Source organism: Tenrec ecaudatus, chromosome 12 (assembly GCF_050624435.1).
Source record: "Tenrec ecaudatus isolate mTenEca1 chromosome 12, mTenEca1.hap1, whole genome shotgun sequence".
In the NCBI taxonomy this organism is placed as follows: domain Eukaryota; kingdom Metazoa; phylum Chordata; class Mammalia; order Afrosoricida; family Tenrecidae; genus Tenrec; species Tenrec ecaudatus.
The window spans coordinates 97,736,115-97,751,007 of NC_134541.1; the positions used below are offsets into that span (position 1 = coordinate 97,736,115).

The 14,893-nt window shown below is 39.5% G+C and overlaps 1 protein-coding gene across 1 annotated transcript in view; it reads left to right on the forward strand.

The window, feature by feature from the left end:
* The window catches only part of PARN (poly(A)-specific ribonuclease), a 144,581-nt gene that overhangs the window by 57,655 nt on the left and 72,033 nt on the right, over window positions 1–14,893 (forward strand). The window contains exons 14-18 of the mRNA XM_075564267.1: window positions 359–402; window positions 1,170–1,212; window positions 2,094–2,169; window positions 6,811–6,921; window positions 7,734–7,803. Coding sequence (XP_075420382.1) covers window positions 359–402; window positions 1,170–1,212; window positions 2,094–2,169; window positions 6,811–6,921; window positions 7,734–7,803 — 344 coding nt within the window. The remainder of the gene's footprint in view (window positions 1–358; window positions 403–1,169; window positions 1,213–2,093; window positions 2,170–6,810; window positions 6,922–7,733; window positions 7,804–14,893) is intronic.

The following is a 14,893-nucleotide window of genomic DNA, read 5'->3' on the forward strand; positions in this document are numbered from 1 at the left end:
CTTGACCTTACTAAGTGTGATGTCTTTCTTCATGAACTAGTCCTGCCTGATAACTTGTTCAGAGTACACAAGATGAGTGTCACCACTCTCATTTCTTAAAAGCATTATAGTTGAACTTCTCTTCTGTATCAGCCATAAAATACCTGAATTTGGTTTGGGGGTGGGTACCAAAAGTTATCAAGTCAGATGGGTCCCGATCAGTGAATAAATTGTTTTAAAATTAGTGTTAATTAGAAATGTGTTTTCCCGTTATCTTCAAGGGCCTGTGTAAGGTATCTTAGTTTGAGAAGAGATCTGTGCTGTGTATTTCGTAGTGAGCATAATGGTGATGTTAAAAGCCTTGCTGTTGTGTCTTTAGGACTTACATGACTTTAAGGAGATGACAACTTGTGTCTTCCCCAGGTAAGGAAACTCCATTTTCTCCGAGGTTTCCCTTGCATTCCTGTAGTTACTGTGGTGTGTGTAATGTGACACTGATCAGTGTATAGTAAACTAGCAGATAGCTAGAATCGCCCATCACTCTGGGAATGCTGTAGAGTTTCAGCATAGTGAAGGCTTGCTTTTGAAAGTTAAAAATTTTAACAAATGAAAGTTGTAGGCAGTGACTTTTTTTAATCCCTCACTTAACCCTTATTTTAATGGGGCCATTCCCTAGTGCAGTGGCGCTTGTCCCTCTCGTATATGGGAGGCACCGTGTAGCGTCGCAGTGCTTAGCTGAAAATGGCGTCTAGTCTGGCAAAGGTGGTTTTCCTAAGATTTTGTTTTTAAACTTTTCTAAGTCCGAGCCTTTACTTTCTAAAAGTGGTTTCTACAGTTAAGATTGACTGTAACAGATTACGTGTCAGCCATGTGGTACCTATAAAGCAGTGGTTCTCAACCTTCCTAATGCCGCAACCCTGTAATACAGTTCCTCATGTTGTGGTGAACCCAACCATAAAATTATTTTCGTTGCTGCTTCATAACTGTAATTTTGCTACTGTCATGAATCGGCGACCCTTATGAAAGGGTCATTTGACCCCCAAAGGGGTTGCGGCCACAGGTAGAGAACCACTGCTATAGAGTAAAGCTCTGTTCTTAGGGACCTTTGTGAGGACTAGTTGAACAAGACAGTAAGACTTCATTTGAAACATGTATTTTGCTTTTCACATTAAAAATTCTTTTGATTCTAGACTCTTGGATACTAAATTGATGGCCAGTACCCAGCCGTTTAAGGTATTTTTAAAATGTGAACTGTTACTAATAAGTTCATTTTAAAGTGTTTCTGAATCACTACTAAGCTCTTGACTTCTAATCTGTTTAAATGTCACTTCAAATACATCCAAAAGAAAGAAATGGAAAAGAAAACCAGAAATGAATATATGAACAAAATGAGTAAGGGTTGTCTTTGGGTGGTGTAAATAAGGATTTTCTCCCCTGTATTCTTCTGTATGTGAGCTTCTTACATTAAAATTAGTTTTTGAATAATATATACATGCATGATTCTTCCTTTATTTTGTTTTCCATATATATGTATATATATACCTTAGGAAGCCCTAGTGGCTTAGCGGATTTCACGTTAGGCTGTTAACCTCATGGTCAGCAGTTTGAAACCACTAGTTACTCCATTGGAGAAAGATGAGGCTTTCTGTTTTTGTCAAGAGTTACAGTTTTGGATACTCACATGGGCAGTTCTGCTCTGTTTTACAGGGTTGCTGTGAGTCAGAATTGACTCAATGGCAATGAGTCATATAGTGTGGAATATTTTTCTAATCGGAAGAAAACGCAGATAATAATTGTTTTCTGCTTTGTGGGGTGTCTATATAACTGAGTGAAGCTAATATCAGAACAGTATTGCTTTATGGCAAAAGTTCTCTAGGTATTTAACACACTAGTGAAAACTTTTTCTTATGACTGTACTAGTTCAAATTATGCTCTACTTCTCTTGGGCATTTAATAACCAAGATTCCCATGTTTGTCTAAAGACCAAGGGAGCAGTACTAGGCACATTTTTGTCCTGACATTTGGTGAACCATCTGTAATACAATCTCTGATAATGTATGTTTTACTGAGATGATGAAGATGTATAATTAATTTTCTGCTGTCGTGGTTTGCAGGATATCATTAACAACACTTCCCTTGCGGAATTGGAAAAGCGGTTAAAAGAAACACCTTTCAACCCTCTGAAAGTTGGTAAGATTATAAAACCATCATGAGAGCCCCAAACTCTGTGATAGTTATGGATGTATTTTGTGAAGGAAAGGTGACATTGTGTTACAGGCTATATTTCACAGTTACAGGTTTTGAGTAAGATTACTTGCACATGTCTTGAGTTGGTTTGACATTTGCTGATGGTTAAAAATGGTCTTCTAATTCCACATGCATTTTATGTGAACAGTTAAGTCACTGTTTCAGTGGGAAAGCTGCAGAGCTTTCATTTCCTAATTCTTGGAATTCTCCGTAATCCCTCTTTTTAAAATTTTTTTACAATGATTCCACATTTAAAGGCAGATAAAAATGTTGGTGATTAATTTCTAGGGATAGGATGAAAACATTTCATGTCTCAGCTGAGTCAAAGAACTGGGTTTACAGATAAAAGGAAGGAGAGCGTTCACCTTTTTCCTGTAAACCAGTTTATCAGTAGAGCCAGCAGCAGTAAGGAAAAACAGAATCAGAAATGGATGTTCCTTGAAAATGGAGGCAATCGCTGAAGACAAAATAGGTGAATAACCAAATGTGAAGAAAGCTGATGGTGCCTGGCTATCAAAAGATATAGCATCTGGGGGTCTTAAAGACTGAAGAAAAACAAGCAGAAAAAAGAAAGAAAGAAAAACAAGCAGCCATCTAGCTGAGAAGCAACAATGCCCACTTGGAAGAAGCACACTAGCCTGTGTCATTATGAGGTGTCAACAGGATCAGGTATCAAACATCATAGACCAAGAACAAAAAATCACATCATTTTGATTGAGGGGTAGTGGGGACCCAAAGCCTGTCTGTAGACAACTGGACATCCCCTTACAGAAGGGTCATAGGGAGGAGACGAGCCAGTCATGGTATAGTATAGCACCGAGGAAACATACAACTTTCTTCTAGTTTTTAATGCTTCCTCCCCCCATCCCCCAGTATCATGGCCCCAATTCTGCCTTACAAATCTGGCTAGACCAGAGCACGTACATGGGTACAGGTAAGAGCTGGAAGCACAGGGAATCCAGGACTGATAAACCCCTGAAGACCAATATTGAGAGTAGCCATACCAGGAGGGTAAGGGGAAAGTAGGGAGAGATAAGGGGAACCGATCACAATGAACTACCTATAACCCCCTCCTGGGGGATGGACAACAGAAAAGTGGGTGAAGGGCGACATTAGTCAGTGTAAGACATGAGTACATAATTTATAAATTATCAAGGGTTCATGAGGGAGGATGGGTGGGGAAGGGAGAGGAAAAATGAGAAGCTGATACCAAGGACTCAAGTAGAAAGAATGTTTTGAAAATGATGGCAACAAATGTAAAAATGTACTTGACACGATGTATGCGTATGGATTATGATAAGAGTTGTATGAGCCCTGCTAGTTCCTAAATGCTTCCTCCACACCCACTATCATGATCCCAATTCTATCTTACAAATCAAGCTAGACCAGAAGATGTACACTGGTACAGTGAAACAGGGAATCTAGGATGGAGGATCCCTTCAGGACCAGTGGTTAAAGCTGTGATACTGAGAGGGTGGGGTAGAGAGGGGGAACCGATTACAAGGATCTACATATAACCTCCCCCCTGGGGGACGGACAACAGAAAAGTGGGTGAAGGGAGATGTCGGACAGTGTATGACAAAACAATAATTATAAATTATCAAGGGTTCATGAGCGGGGGAAGTGGGGAGGGAGGGGGAAAATATGAACTGATGCCAAGGGCTTACGTGGAGAGCAAATGTTTTGAGAATGATGAGTAACGATGCACAAATGTGCTTTATACAACTGATGTATGTATGAATTGTGATAAGAGTTGTATGAGCCCCCCAATAACATGATTAAATAAATAAATAAAACACGCAAGACAAAAAAAATGGAGCTGGCATATCTTTGGTAACTGCTGGCTACAGCCTTACCCAGGTATTAGCTGAGCCTTCCATATATGACTTCTGTGATCCATGTTTGTCAAATGGTGCTCCTGATGCTGTGATAGCCTGTCTATTAGCTGTAGCCCGAAAACAGCTGAAGACATTGAGAGTAGGGCTGTTGGTTCAGAAAGTGACAGTGGGAGATATTAAAGCAGCCAAGATTTGAATCACTTACTTCCTTTTTGGGTCCTATTCCATGGAAAAAAGAATTAGGAATAGAAGACAGAGAAAGAAAACCTACATCTTAAAAACAAAAAACATAACAGTAAGATAATTGACTTGGGAAATAATAATATTTTAGCTGGTATATGTTAGAGGTTGTAACTTCGTTGACTACCTGTTAAAAGACTTTTTGTTTAAAGTCTTATTATATTTAAGACTTAGGTTAAAGAGTTTTTGTTGAAAGAGCTTCATTTCGTGTGGTGTTTAAAAAAAAAAACGAGAAAGAGCTTCATTTTTTCACTGTTAATTTCCATTCATAGTTTTGATTTTATTGGGACCTTGACAGTAAGTTCTAGAGTGATTTTAGAAAATAATGATTTATGAATTCTCATTTCTGTATAAAATTCTGCTATTTGGTAGATAATTCAGGCTAATAATGGCCACTTTCTTCAGAGTTTATCCTCTCAACACTTGTATATCTGTGGGACAAAAGATGAGAGCATGACACCATTATCTCATTTATGGTCTGCTTCCAGTGCCAAACGCAACAGCATCGCAAGCTCTGATCTCTTTGGGCTTGGTTGATGCTATCATCTATAGTTCTCCTAAGAGTGTAAATTATTCAAGGACAATATTAAATATGAATATTGTGCATTGTAAGAACTTTGCTTAGGGGGTGTTGATAGATGGTGGTTCCTGAGCATCTCCATTGTGCCATTCACTGTCACAGCTGTAGTTGTCTCATTTGATGCTCACAAGAACCTTGTGATGGAGGCTTGAGTGTCGTCTCCGTCTTACAGCTGCAAAAGCAGACAGGGAGGGAAGTGAAGAATTCTGGTAGTGGGTTACATGTTAGACTGCTAACGACAATGTCATGAGTGCTGACCCACTAGCTTCTAGGGGAGGAAGATGAGGCTTTCCATGTTCTGCTGAAAGAATGACAGCCTTTGAAACCCTAAGTGGCAGTTCTACTCTGCCATGGAGTTGGAATGGACTAGATGGCAGTGAGTTTTAAAATTTTATTTATTTTTTAAAGTAATTTTATTGGGGGTTCTTGCAACATTCCATACATCAATTGTATCAAGCATGTTTGTATATGTGTGCCATTATCATTTCCAAAACATTTTCTTTCTACTTGAGCTCTTGGTATCAGCTCCTCTTCCTCCCCCGCCACCCTTGTGAATCCTTGATCAATATATATATATATATATAGTTGTTGTTAATATTTTGCATCTTATACTGTTTGTTGTCTCCCTTTACCCACATTTTGGTTATTTGTCCCCCTTTTTTTTCAGGGGGGAGCTATATATCCAATCTTGTCATTGGTTTCCCCTTTCTCACCCTTCACCCTCCTAGACCATTCCCCTACCCTCATTATATCACTACTCCCACTACTTTTCCTGAGGGGTTTATCTTTTCTGAATTCCACATATTGAAAGCTCTTATCTATACCATTGTGTGTTCTCCGGTCTAGCCAGATTTGTAAGGTTGAAATGGGTCATGGTAGTGGGTGGGGGAGGAAATATTCAGGAACTAGAGGAATGATGTGTAATTCATCGGTACTGTACTACATCTTGGATGAATCATCCCTTCCTTATAATCCCCCTCTTTCACATCGATATACCAGTAGTTGCTTGTTTTGGATCTTCTAATGCCTGATCCTGTTGATACTTTATGATCACACAGTGTGCTTCTTTCTTGTGGGCTTATTTGCTTCCCTGCTAGATGGTCGCTTGTTTCACTTTGATAGTCAGGCACCATCCGCTCTGTTCACCACATTTGCTAATGTACCCATTTTGTCTTCAGTGATCAGAAAGGTGAGTATCAAAGAGTGCCAGGTTATCAGAACAAAGTGTTCTTGTGTTAAGGGAAGCCTTGAGTAGAGATCCAAAGTCCATCTGCTGAGAGGTAAAGTGACTGACTCTAGCCCCCACAGCTAGTAAGACTAGGGCATTGCAGCTTCATCATGATTCTGAAGTACTTACGGACTCCTGCTGTGACTGTTATCGCAGAGAAGACCTCTTTCATTGCCATACTGTCTGAAATGAGAGGTGGGGAGGCCCACTACTGCATCTACAGTAACCTAACGGAGCATTTCTTGAATCTAGACCAAGGCCTCATTTTCAAGGATGTTATCTCTCATAAAGAAGTTAAAGTAGCACAGTGGCTACACACTCACCTGCTAACCTGAACGTCAGTGGTTCAAACCAACCAGCTATTATCTGGCAGAAAGATCTGGCAGTCTGTTTCAATAAAGATTATAGACTTAGAAACCATATGGAGCAGTTCTACATTGTCATATGAGTTGGAACTAACTCAGTGGCAATAGGTTTGGCTTACTTGTTTGCTTTATTTTAATAGTTTCATAATCTATGATCTTGAATGGAGAAAAAGAAAGCTAAGAAATGTGTTTTCCCCACCCACCCACCTGCTTATTCAGGATATTCATATAGTACATACTAATGGGAATTGTCTTTTACAGGGCAAAGCATATGCCCAATTTCTGTGCTTTGTGATATCCTGGGAATATGTTCTTTTCTTTTTTTCCCTTTAGAAAGTGCAGAAGGTTTTCCAAGTTATGACACAGCTTCTGCACAGCTTCATGAAGCAGGCTACGATGCTTACATCACAGGACTGTGTTTCATCTCCATGGCAAACTATCTAGGTACTCATTGCACCTGTGTACACCAAGTACACTACAGTTTGGAGGGGGTCTTACCTATAGAAGTGGGAAGTTTGAGACCACATTGAGAAGACTGGGGATTCGTTGACATACCCTTGTTATATGGTACTTGGTCCCTACAGGTGTACTTGCTGAACCATTCTGCTTATTTAAACATATATACCATAATTTTTCATTTTAAAGAATGGTATTAAAAATATGTACAACAAAACCTGTGAGATTCAGCACCCATGTAATGCAGACACTTTTCTGAGAGGGAGAACTCCTGTTTCCTCTAATTGCAGAGGCTAGAAGAGTGCTAAGACTTTACCTTGTTTGTCAAAGGTGGCAGACTTGTTAAGACCTAGAAGAACAGGGCACATCCACCCACTGATTTCTGGCTCTCACGGGTGCTTTTCAAGTAAACAATTTTGAATTATTTAATTCTGTGACCTTGGTAATATTCATCCTGTCTTTACCACCATTGCCACGCTCCATTTCCAAATTACTGCACCACTAACTAGATTTAAATGAGGAGCTCTGGCGGTGTCCTGGATTCATGTCGGACTGCTAACCAGAAGGGCAGCAGTGCGAATCTACCAGCTGCTCCGAGGAGAAGGTGCTGCTTTCTTCTCCTGTAGAGATTTTCAGTCCTGGGAGCCCTTCCCTGTAGGGCTGCTCTAAGGCAGAATGGATCTGATGGCAGTGAGTTTAGGGGGTTTTGTGTATGCTTGTTTGACAGTAAGTGTTTCTGCTTGAACTTTCTGGTGTTGTTTGCATGAATGTGCATAATCTTCTGCCTTTTTCTTTATTAGGTTCTTTTCTCAGTCCTCCAGAAATTCACGTGTCTGCCAAATCCAAACTCATTGAACCTTTCTATAACAAGTAAGTTATTAGAGGGTCCTGATCCCCAAGGCTTCTTTCCGTGCAGAGAAACCAGCATCTTGGGATGTCATTTGGGGGTTACTGGAAGGCACAATGTATTTTCAGATAAATTATTTCTCCATTTTTATGACTCATTTTGAGAAAATACAAGGTTATTTTTTTAAACTCCTTGTAAATATGGAATTAAAACATAATGAAATTTCTCCACTCTTTTTAGAAATTGGCCTTTGGGAAATAATGTTTTAAGTATATGGGTTATCAAAGAGAATGTTGCCAAAAGTGTTGTGTGTCTCTATCAGAAAAAAGTTGATAATTTACATTTAAAGTACCTATAGGCATCCCCTTGTTTTGTATATTGGTGTATAGGTTCCACCTAACTCACCCTTTCACACTAGACATGCGAGATGGTTATCTGTGCTTTTATTATTTTTTTAAAATCATTTTATTGGGGGCTCGTACAACTTTTATCACCATCCATCCATCCATCCATCCATCCATCCATCCATCCATCCATTGTGTCAAGCACATTTGTGGATTTGTTGCCATCATCATTTTCAAAATAGTTTCTTTCTACTTGAGGCCTTGGTATCAGCTCTTTATTTTTTTCTCTCCTTCCCTTACCATCCGTCCTCATAAACCCTTGAAAATTTATAAATTATTATTGTTTTCATGTCTTACTCTGACCGATGTCTCCCTTCACCCACTTTTCTGTTGTCGTCTCTCTGGAAGGGGGTTATAGGTACATCATTGTGATCAGTTCTCCCTTTCTTCCCCCATCTTCCCCGTCCCCTCTGGTATGGCTACTCTCAATATTGGTCCTTAGGGGTTCTTCTGTCCTGGAGTCCCTGTGTTTCTAGCTCTTATCTGTTCTCGTGTACATGCTCTGGTCTAGCCAGATTTGTAAGGTAGAATTAGGGCTTTGATAGTGGGGTGGGGGGGAAGGGTTAGCGTTAAAAAACCAGAGGGAAGTTGTATGTTTCATCGTTGCTGTACTGCACCTGACTGGCTTGTCTCCTCCCGCGACCCTTCTGTAAGGGGATATCCAGTTGCCTGCAGGTGGGCTTTGGGTCCCCACTCCACACTCCCCCTTATTCACAATGATAGGATTTTTTGTTATTTGATGCCTGATACCTGATGCCTTCGACACCTTGTGGTCACACAGGCTGGTGCGCTTTTTCCTTGTGGGCTTTGTTGCTTCTGAACTAGTTGGCCTCTTGTTTACCTTCAAGCCTTTAATATCCCAGATGCTATATCTTTTGATAGCTGGGCACCATCAGCTTTCTTTACCGCATTTGCTTATGCACCTGCTTTGTCTTCAGCAATCGTGTCATGTACTACAGTTTTTTAATCCATTTGTCTGTTGATGGAAATTTGGGTAGTTTCCAATTCCTTGTAGTTGTGAACTGTGCTGCGATGAACATTGGAGCACAGCTGTCTGGCTGTGGTTTGATTTTTGCCTCTTCTGGGGATTGCTGGGGCATATGGTACTTCAATTTTCATCTGTTTTAGATATTGCCAAATTGATTTCCATAATGGCTGTACATACCTGCAGGTCCACCAGCAGTGGATGAGAGTTCCTGTCTCACCACAGCCCCTTCAACATTTGTTGGTTTCTCATTTTTGGAATTGGGCTATCTTTGAGGGTGTTAGATGGTAGGTATTTAATAGTTCTTTTAATTTGCATTTCTTTTATGGCTAACGATTGGGAACATTTTCTCATATGTTTATTGGCCATTTGAATTTTTGCCCTTGTGAAACTTTTGTTCAGGTCCTTTGCCCACCTCCTCATTCAGCAATTAGTTTTTTTCTTTTTGGAACCTAATTGTTTTTGTAGATTTTAATAATAAGGCCTTTTTCTGATGTGTCATTGCTAAAGATGTTTTCCCAGTCTGTGGGCTCTCATATTGCTCTCTTAGTGAATTCTTTCTATGTAAACAAGTGTTTTATCTTCAGTGTATTTGTGCCACCTCTGTATTTGTGTCCTTCCCTCTTTCTGATAGCATAAGTATCCCCTGAGTCAGCGTTCTCATTTTAGTCCAGACTCCATCTTAGATGGCCCTCATGGTGTGGGGTTTTACCTCCAGGTCTGTGATCCACCTTGAGTTTATTCTTGTGCTTGGGGTGAAATAAGGGTCTTGTTTCATTTTTCTGAAGGTAGATATCCCTTTTTTCCAACACTACTTCTTGAAGAGGGTATTTGCTTCCTATTTGATGTTTTTTGGGCCCTTATCAAAGATCGGTTGTCTGTATTCTGATGATTTTATTTCTGGGTTTTCAGTTCTTTTCCATTGGTCTGAGTATCTATACCAATACCATGCAGTTTTGACCACTGTGGCTGTGTTGTATATGATAAAGTCAGGTAAAACAAGCCTTCCCACTCTTGAGAAGTTCTCTGCTAATTCTGGGCTTCTTCCTTCTCCATATAAAGTTGGTAACCAGTTTTTCCAGTTCTCTGAAGGAAAGATGTTGGTAGTTGTATTAGAATTACATTAAATGTATGTAGTGCCTTGGGCCTGACATCTTTACTTTATTGGGTCTTCCAGTCCACGAGGATGGGATATTCTTCTGTTTGTTGATGTAACTCTTGGTTGCTTGTAATAGTGTTCTGCAGTTTTCCTCATACAAATCTTTTGGATTTTTGGTCCGGTGTATCCCTAGATATTTCAATTTGTGCTTGACTATTGTGAAGGCTACCACCTTTTGGATCCCTTCTTCTGTGGTCTTGTCAGATATATATAGCAATCCTATAGACTTCTGTTTCTTGGTCTTGTATCCTGCCACTCTGCCATATTCCTCTATTGCTTCCAGTATTCCCCTTGTGGAGTTTTTCGGATTTTCCATCTGTGAATAACGATAGTTTAACCTCTTCCTTCCCCAGGCGAATACCTTTGCTGTCTTTTATGTGCTTTATGTTGTTAGCTAAGATCTCCAGTACGATGTTAAATAAATAGTGGGGACAAGGGACATCCTTATCTGGTCCCCCTTTTCAGTGGGATTGTTTTAGTTTTTTCTCCATTGACTACTATGTTGGCTGTTAATTTTTCACATATAGCTTGTATTATATTGTGGAATTTTCATTCCATTCCTATCTCCTTGAGGGCCTTAAACAGGAATTGGTGTTGGATGTTGTTGAATGCTTTTTCCACATCTATTGATATTATCATGTGGTTCTTATAGTTTTTCATGTCAGTGTGGAGAGTGATAGTAATGGTCTTTCTTATGTTGAACTATTCCTGCATCCCTGGTATGAATCCCACTTGGTGATGGGGATTTACTCGTTTTATATACTTGTCTATTTTATTGGCCAGTATTTTGTTAAGGATTTTTGCATCAATGTTCATTAGAGATATTGGTCTGTAGTTCTCAATTCTTGCTGGATCCTTGCCCATTTCGGTATCAGAGTTATACTAGCTTCATAGAAAGAGCTCGAGAGTTTGTTGTCTTGTTCTATGTTTGTGTAGGATTGATGTCAGTTCTTCCTTGAATGCTTGGTAGAATTGTCCTGTGAAGTCGTCTGGTCCAGGGCCCTTTTTGTTGGTAATCCCTTAATCACCTTGTCTGTTTCTTCTATTGTTATGGGTCTGTTGAGATTCTTGATGTCCATTGGGAATAGTCTAGGGAGGGATTGCTTTTCCAAGAATTTGTCCATGTCTTCTAGGTTTTTTAATTCCTTGGAGTTGTCATTCATCGTACTATGTAATTATCCTTTTGATTTCATTAGGGTCTGTTGTAATGTCCCCTCTTTGATCCCTCATCCTTGCTATTGAAATGTGTTCCTTCCTTTCTTTGGTTAGGGTTGCCAGAGGGCTGTTGGTTCTTTTTATCCTTTCAAAGAACCAACTTTTAGCAGCATTAATTTTTCCATAGTTTTCTTATTTTTCCTACTCCTGAGTCTCAGCCCTGCTCTTTATTATTTTTTTCTTTTGCTATTAGTAGGATTGTCCTCTTGACTGCTCTACTTGCTGTACATTTTGTGCCAGCATATCAATCATAAGTCTCTCTTCTTTTTTCATGTGTGCATGTGTTGCTATGAAACTTCCTCTGATGAGTGCCTTTGCTTTGTTCCATAAGTTTTGGTACGTTGTGTTCTCATTCTTGTTTGTTTCTACAAATTTCATCTCTGATTTGTGCCAGTACAAACTCCTTTTGCAATAGACAGTTACTCATCCTCTAATTGTTTGCCCTTGTTTTCTTCATCTTTTTGTTGATTTCCAACCTTATGGCACAGTGGTCAGAGATAGAGGTCTGTATGATATCAATGTGCTTAAATTTATGTAGATTCAACTTATGCTGCAGCATGTGGTCTATCTTTGAATATATTCCGTGTGGGCTTGAAAAGAATGTGAAATTTTCTATTTGGGTGGAGAGCTCTGTAAATATCTATCAGGTCAAATTGTCCAATTGTAGTGTTTAGATCTGTAGCCTCCTCTGTGCTTTAATTTTATGTGGCTAACTGATGTTTTAAAATCATCTAAATGCTGTTTGTACAAGTGGCTTTGAAGACTATGTATGGAGAGGTTTTGGTCTTCCATGTATAAACCAAGCCCTGATCTGAGTGGGTGCACGGGAATAAGAGCTTGCTCATGTGCATTCATTGTGGCAAGAAGTCTCCGTGATTTGGGGAAAGTCTGAGTTCAGAGGATTTTAAAAGAATCTCAAGATCGTTACTTCATAGGAGAGTTTATGCTTCCTTGACACCGTTGAGTGAGACTGGAATTATGGCTAGAGTGTGGCGCTGTCCCAGTGTACCACACTTCATATTTGCCCCCGTTCCCTTAGTAAGGTTGGATCTTGGAGACTCTGAGTGGGTTAAATAGAATGAGGCAGCCATATAGTTCATCATTACTGTGCTGGGTTTAACCATTTTACTGTTGAATTGATTACATAATTTTTTCAGAATTATATGCAGTACGTTACAATCCTTTTAATGCTTTACTGTACATAAACACTGCCTTCTTAGGATTGTGTATAAATGCTTGTATAGCATCACAGTGCTTGTACTGTGAGATAGGTCGCAGACAGGTAGTAATTCCAAACCTTGGACCCCTACAGGTGTTGAATTTGTAATTTATTATTTTAATCTTTGTTTCTCTTTTGTATGGAAGATGTTCCCTTTTAAATATATAAAGTAATGGCCCTACTTCTCCAGTAAATTTGACTCCTTATGAAGACTAAACCAAACTTATTCCCCAAACCAAACTCACTACCATTGAGTCGATTGCAACTCTTAGCAAGGCTGGTTTTATGTAGATTGCTTATAGCTCATCAGTTGTATGCCACTGAGGAGCACAGCACTAGACTGTTTAGAAGCCTGCCCAGGAATTAGGAAGGGTACCTAGTATGTATTATTTTTATTTTTCTTTCTTAAAATGTAAGATGATTTAACATGTTCTGGAAACAAGCCTGCAGCTTCCTGGATCCGTAACTGAATCCACCAAAGGTTCTGCATACTATGAGAGCTAGAGCTCGAGACCCACTTGAACAGCGCCGTCTGCAGGCAGGCAGAGCGGCAGCAATGCCCACAAACAACCATGTGGTCATGTTAGGATAGTACATACTGCAGTGGAATGCATATTAAGTATTTCATTTTAATGATAAAACAAAAAAGTTTATTATCGGGTGTGGCAAGTTTCAAGTCTGTGAATGTCATGGACTAGTAGCAAGCTACCAACATAGGAGGAGCTACTGGGTCTCATCAAACTCAGCCTGTATGAGTGAATTCTGTGAAATACAAAATTACCTAGAACTTTGAGGAAGAACACATACATATGATCAACATCTACATACATTAGGAGAAGTAGAAGAAACTGAGGAGGGAAACACATGACGAGATAAAATCAATGAAATGCAATATTCTGATGTTTTTTATATGGGCAAGTGGTGTTGTATGAGATGTCCCTCCATTTAGAGTTGGTTGAAACAAAGACTTTTGTGTTAGTCCAGGTCGACTAGAGAAACAAATTCATAGACACATGTGTGTGTATAGGAAAGAGCTTTATATAGAGAGTAATTGTACATAAGGAAAATCCCAAGTCCATAAGTCCGATATTAGCCCATAGGTCCAGGACCTGTCTGTAAATGCCTCCTCAGACTCAGGCAACATGCAATGACTCTTGAGTGCAGGAAGATCACAGGCCAGTGGGTGGAAAGTCTTGTGGATCCAAGTGGCAGTGGAAGCATCTTAGCACTGGTGTGGGTCTCCACATGGCTCCTTCCACTCCAAGGCTCTGGCTGCCATCAGCATAACTCCATGTGGCTTGTCAGTAGGAACGTCTTGCAGAAAGTGAGTGTGTATCCTGCCTCCAGTGAGCTATTTATCTCCTTAGCACCTCCAAATGAGGCTATCAAGCTGTGACCTGACTGACAGGCTAAACTCCACCCCTTCACTCTTAATAGTCTCAAGTTGACAGCAGATTATGTAACTACCACAACCTTATCTTGTTTGTTAAAAGGAGAGGTGTACTACTGATGGCCTCTTCAATGTAGAGTATACTCACAAAGGACATTTATGTAAATCGTGATAGTCAGAAATAACCATGGGTTCTTCTACTCCAGAGATGAATTGATTGTCAGATAACTCACAAATTCTTAAGCTAAATGCCAATTTTTTCCAGCCTTTCCATTGAATATAATTATGAAAAAGAAAATAAAGTTAAGTGGACATACAATTGGGGTAGAGATACAGCACATGTAAAGAGTCTGCATCTGTTGGTGACCTCTTTAGTGTTTGCTTGTGAAAAATCAGACAATGCTTAGATGTTTCAAATTGGTACATCATAAAAGCAAGGTTGCTTTGATTTAGAATGTTAAAAAAGTTATTTTGTTCTATCACAAAGGACAAGTATTGTATAATCTCACTCATTAAAAGTCAAGGAGAGGCTAATGTAAAAAAAAATGATTACTCAAATTAGTATAATTCAGCAATAACAGTCACACAGAATCGAGTTTAGAGGAACGATTTTAGTGCCTGATATAGAATACACTAGTGTTGGCATAAGTGCTGAACACTTGTCTACTACTAAGCAAAGTAGAAGAAGAGACCTGGTTATCTGCCCTGTAAAGCTTACAGTGTAGGCGCAACTTTACTCTA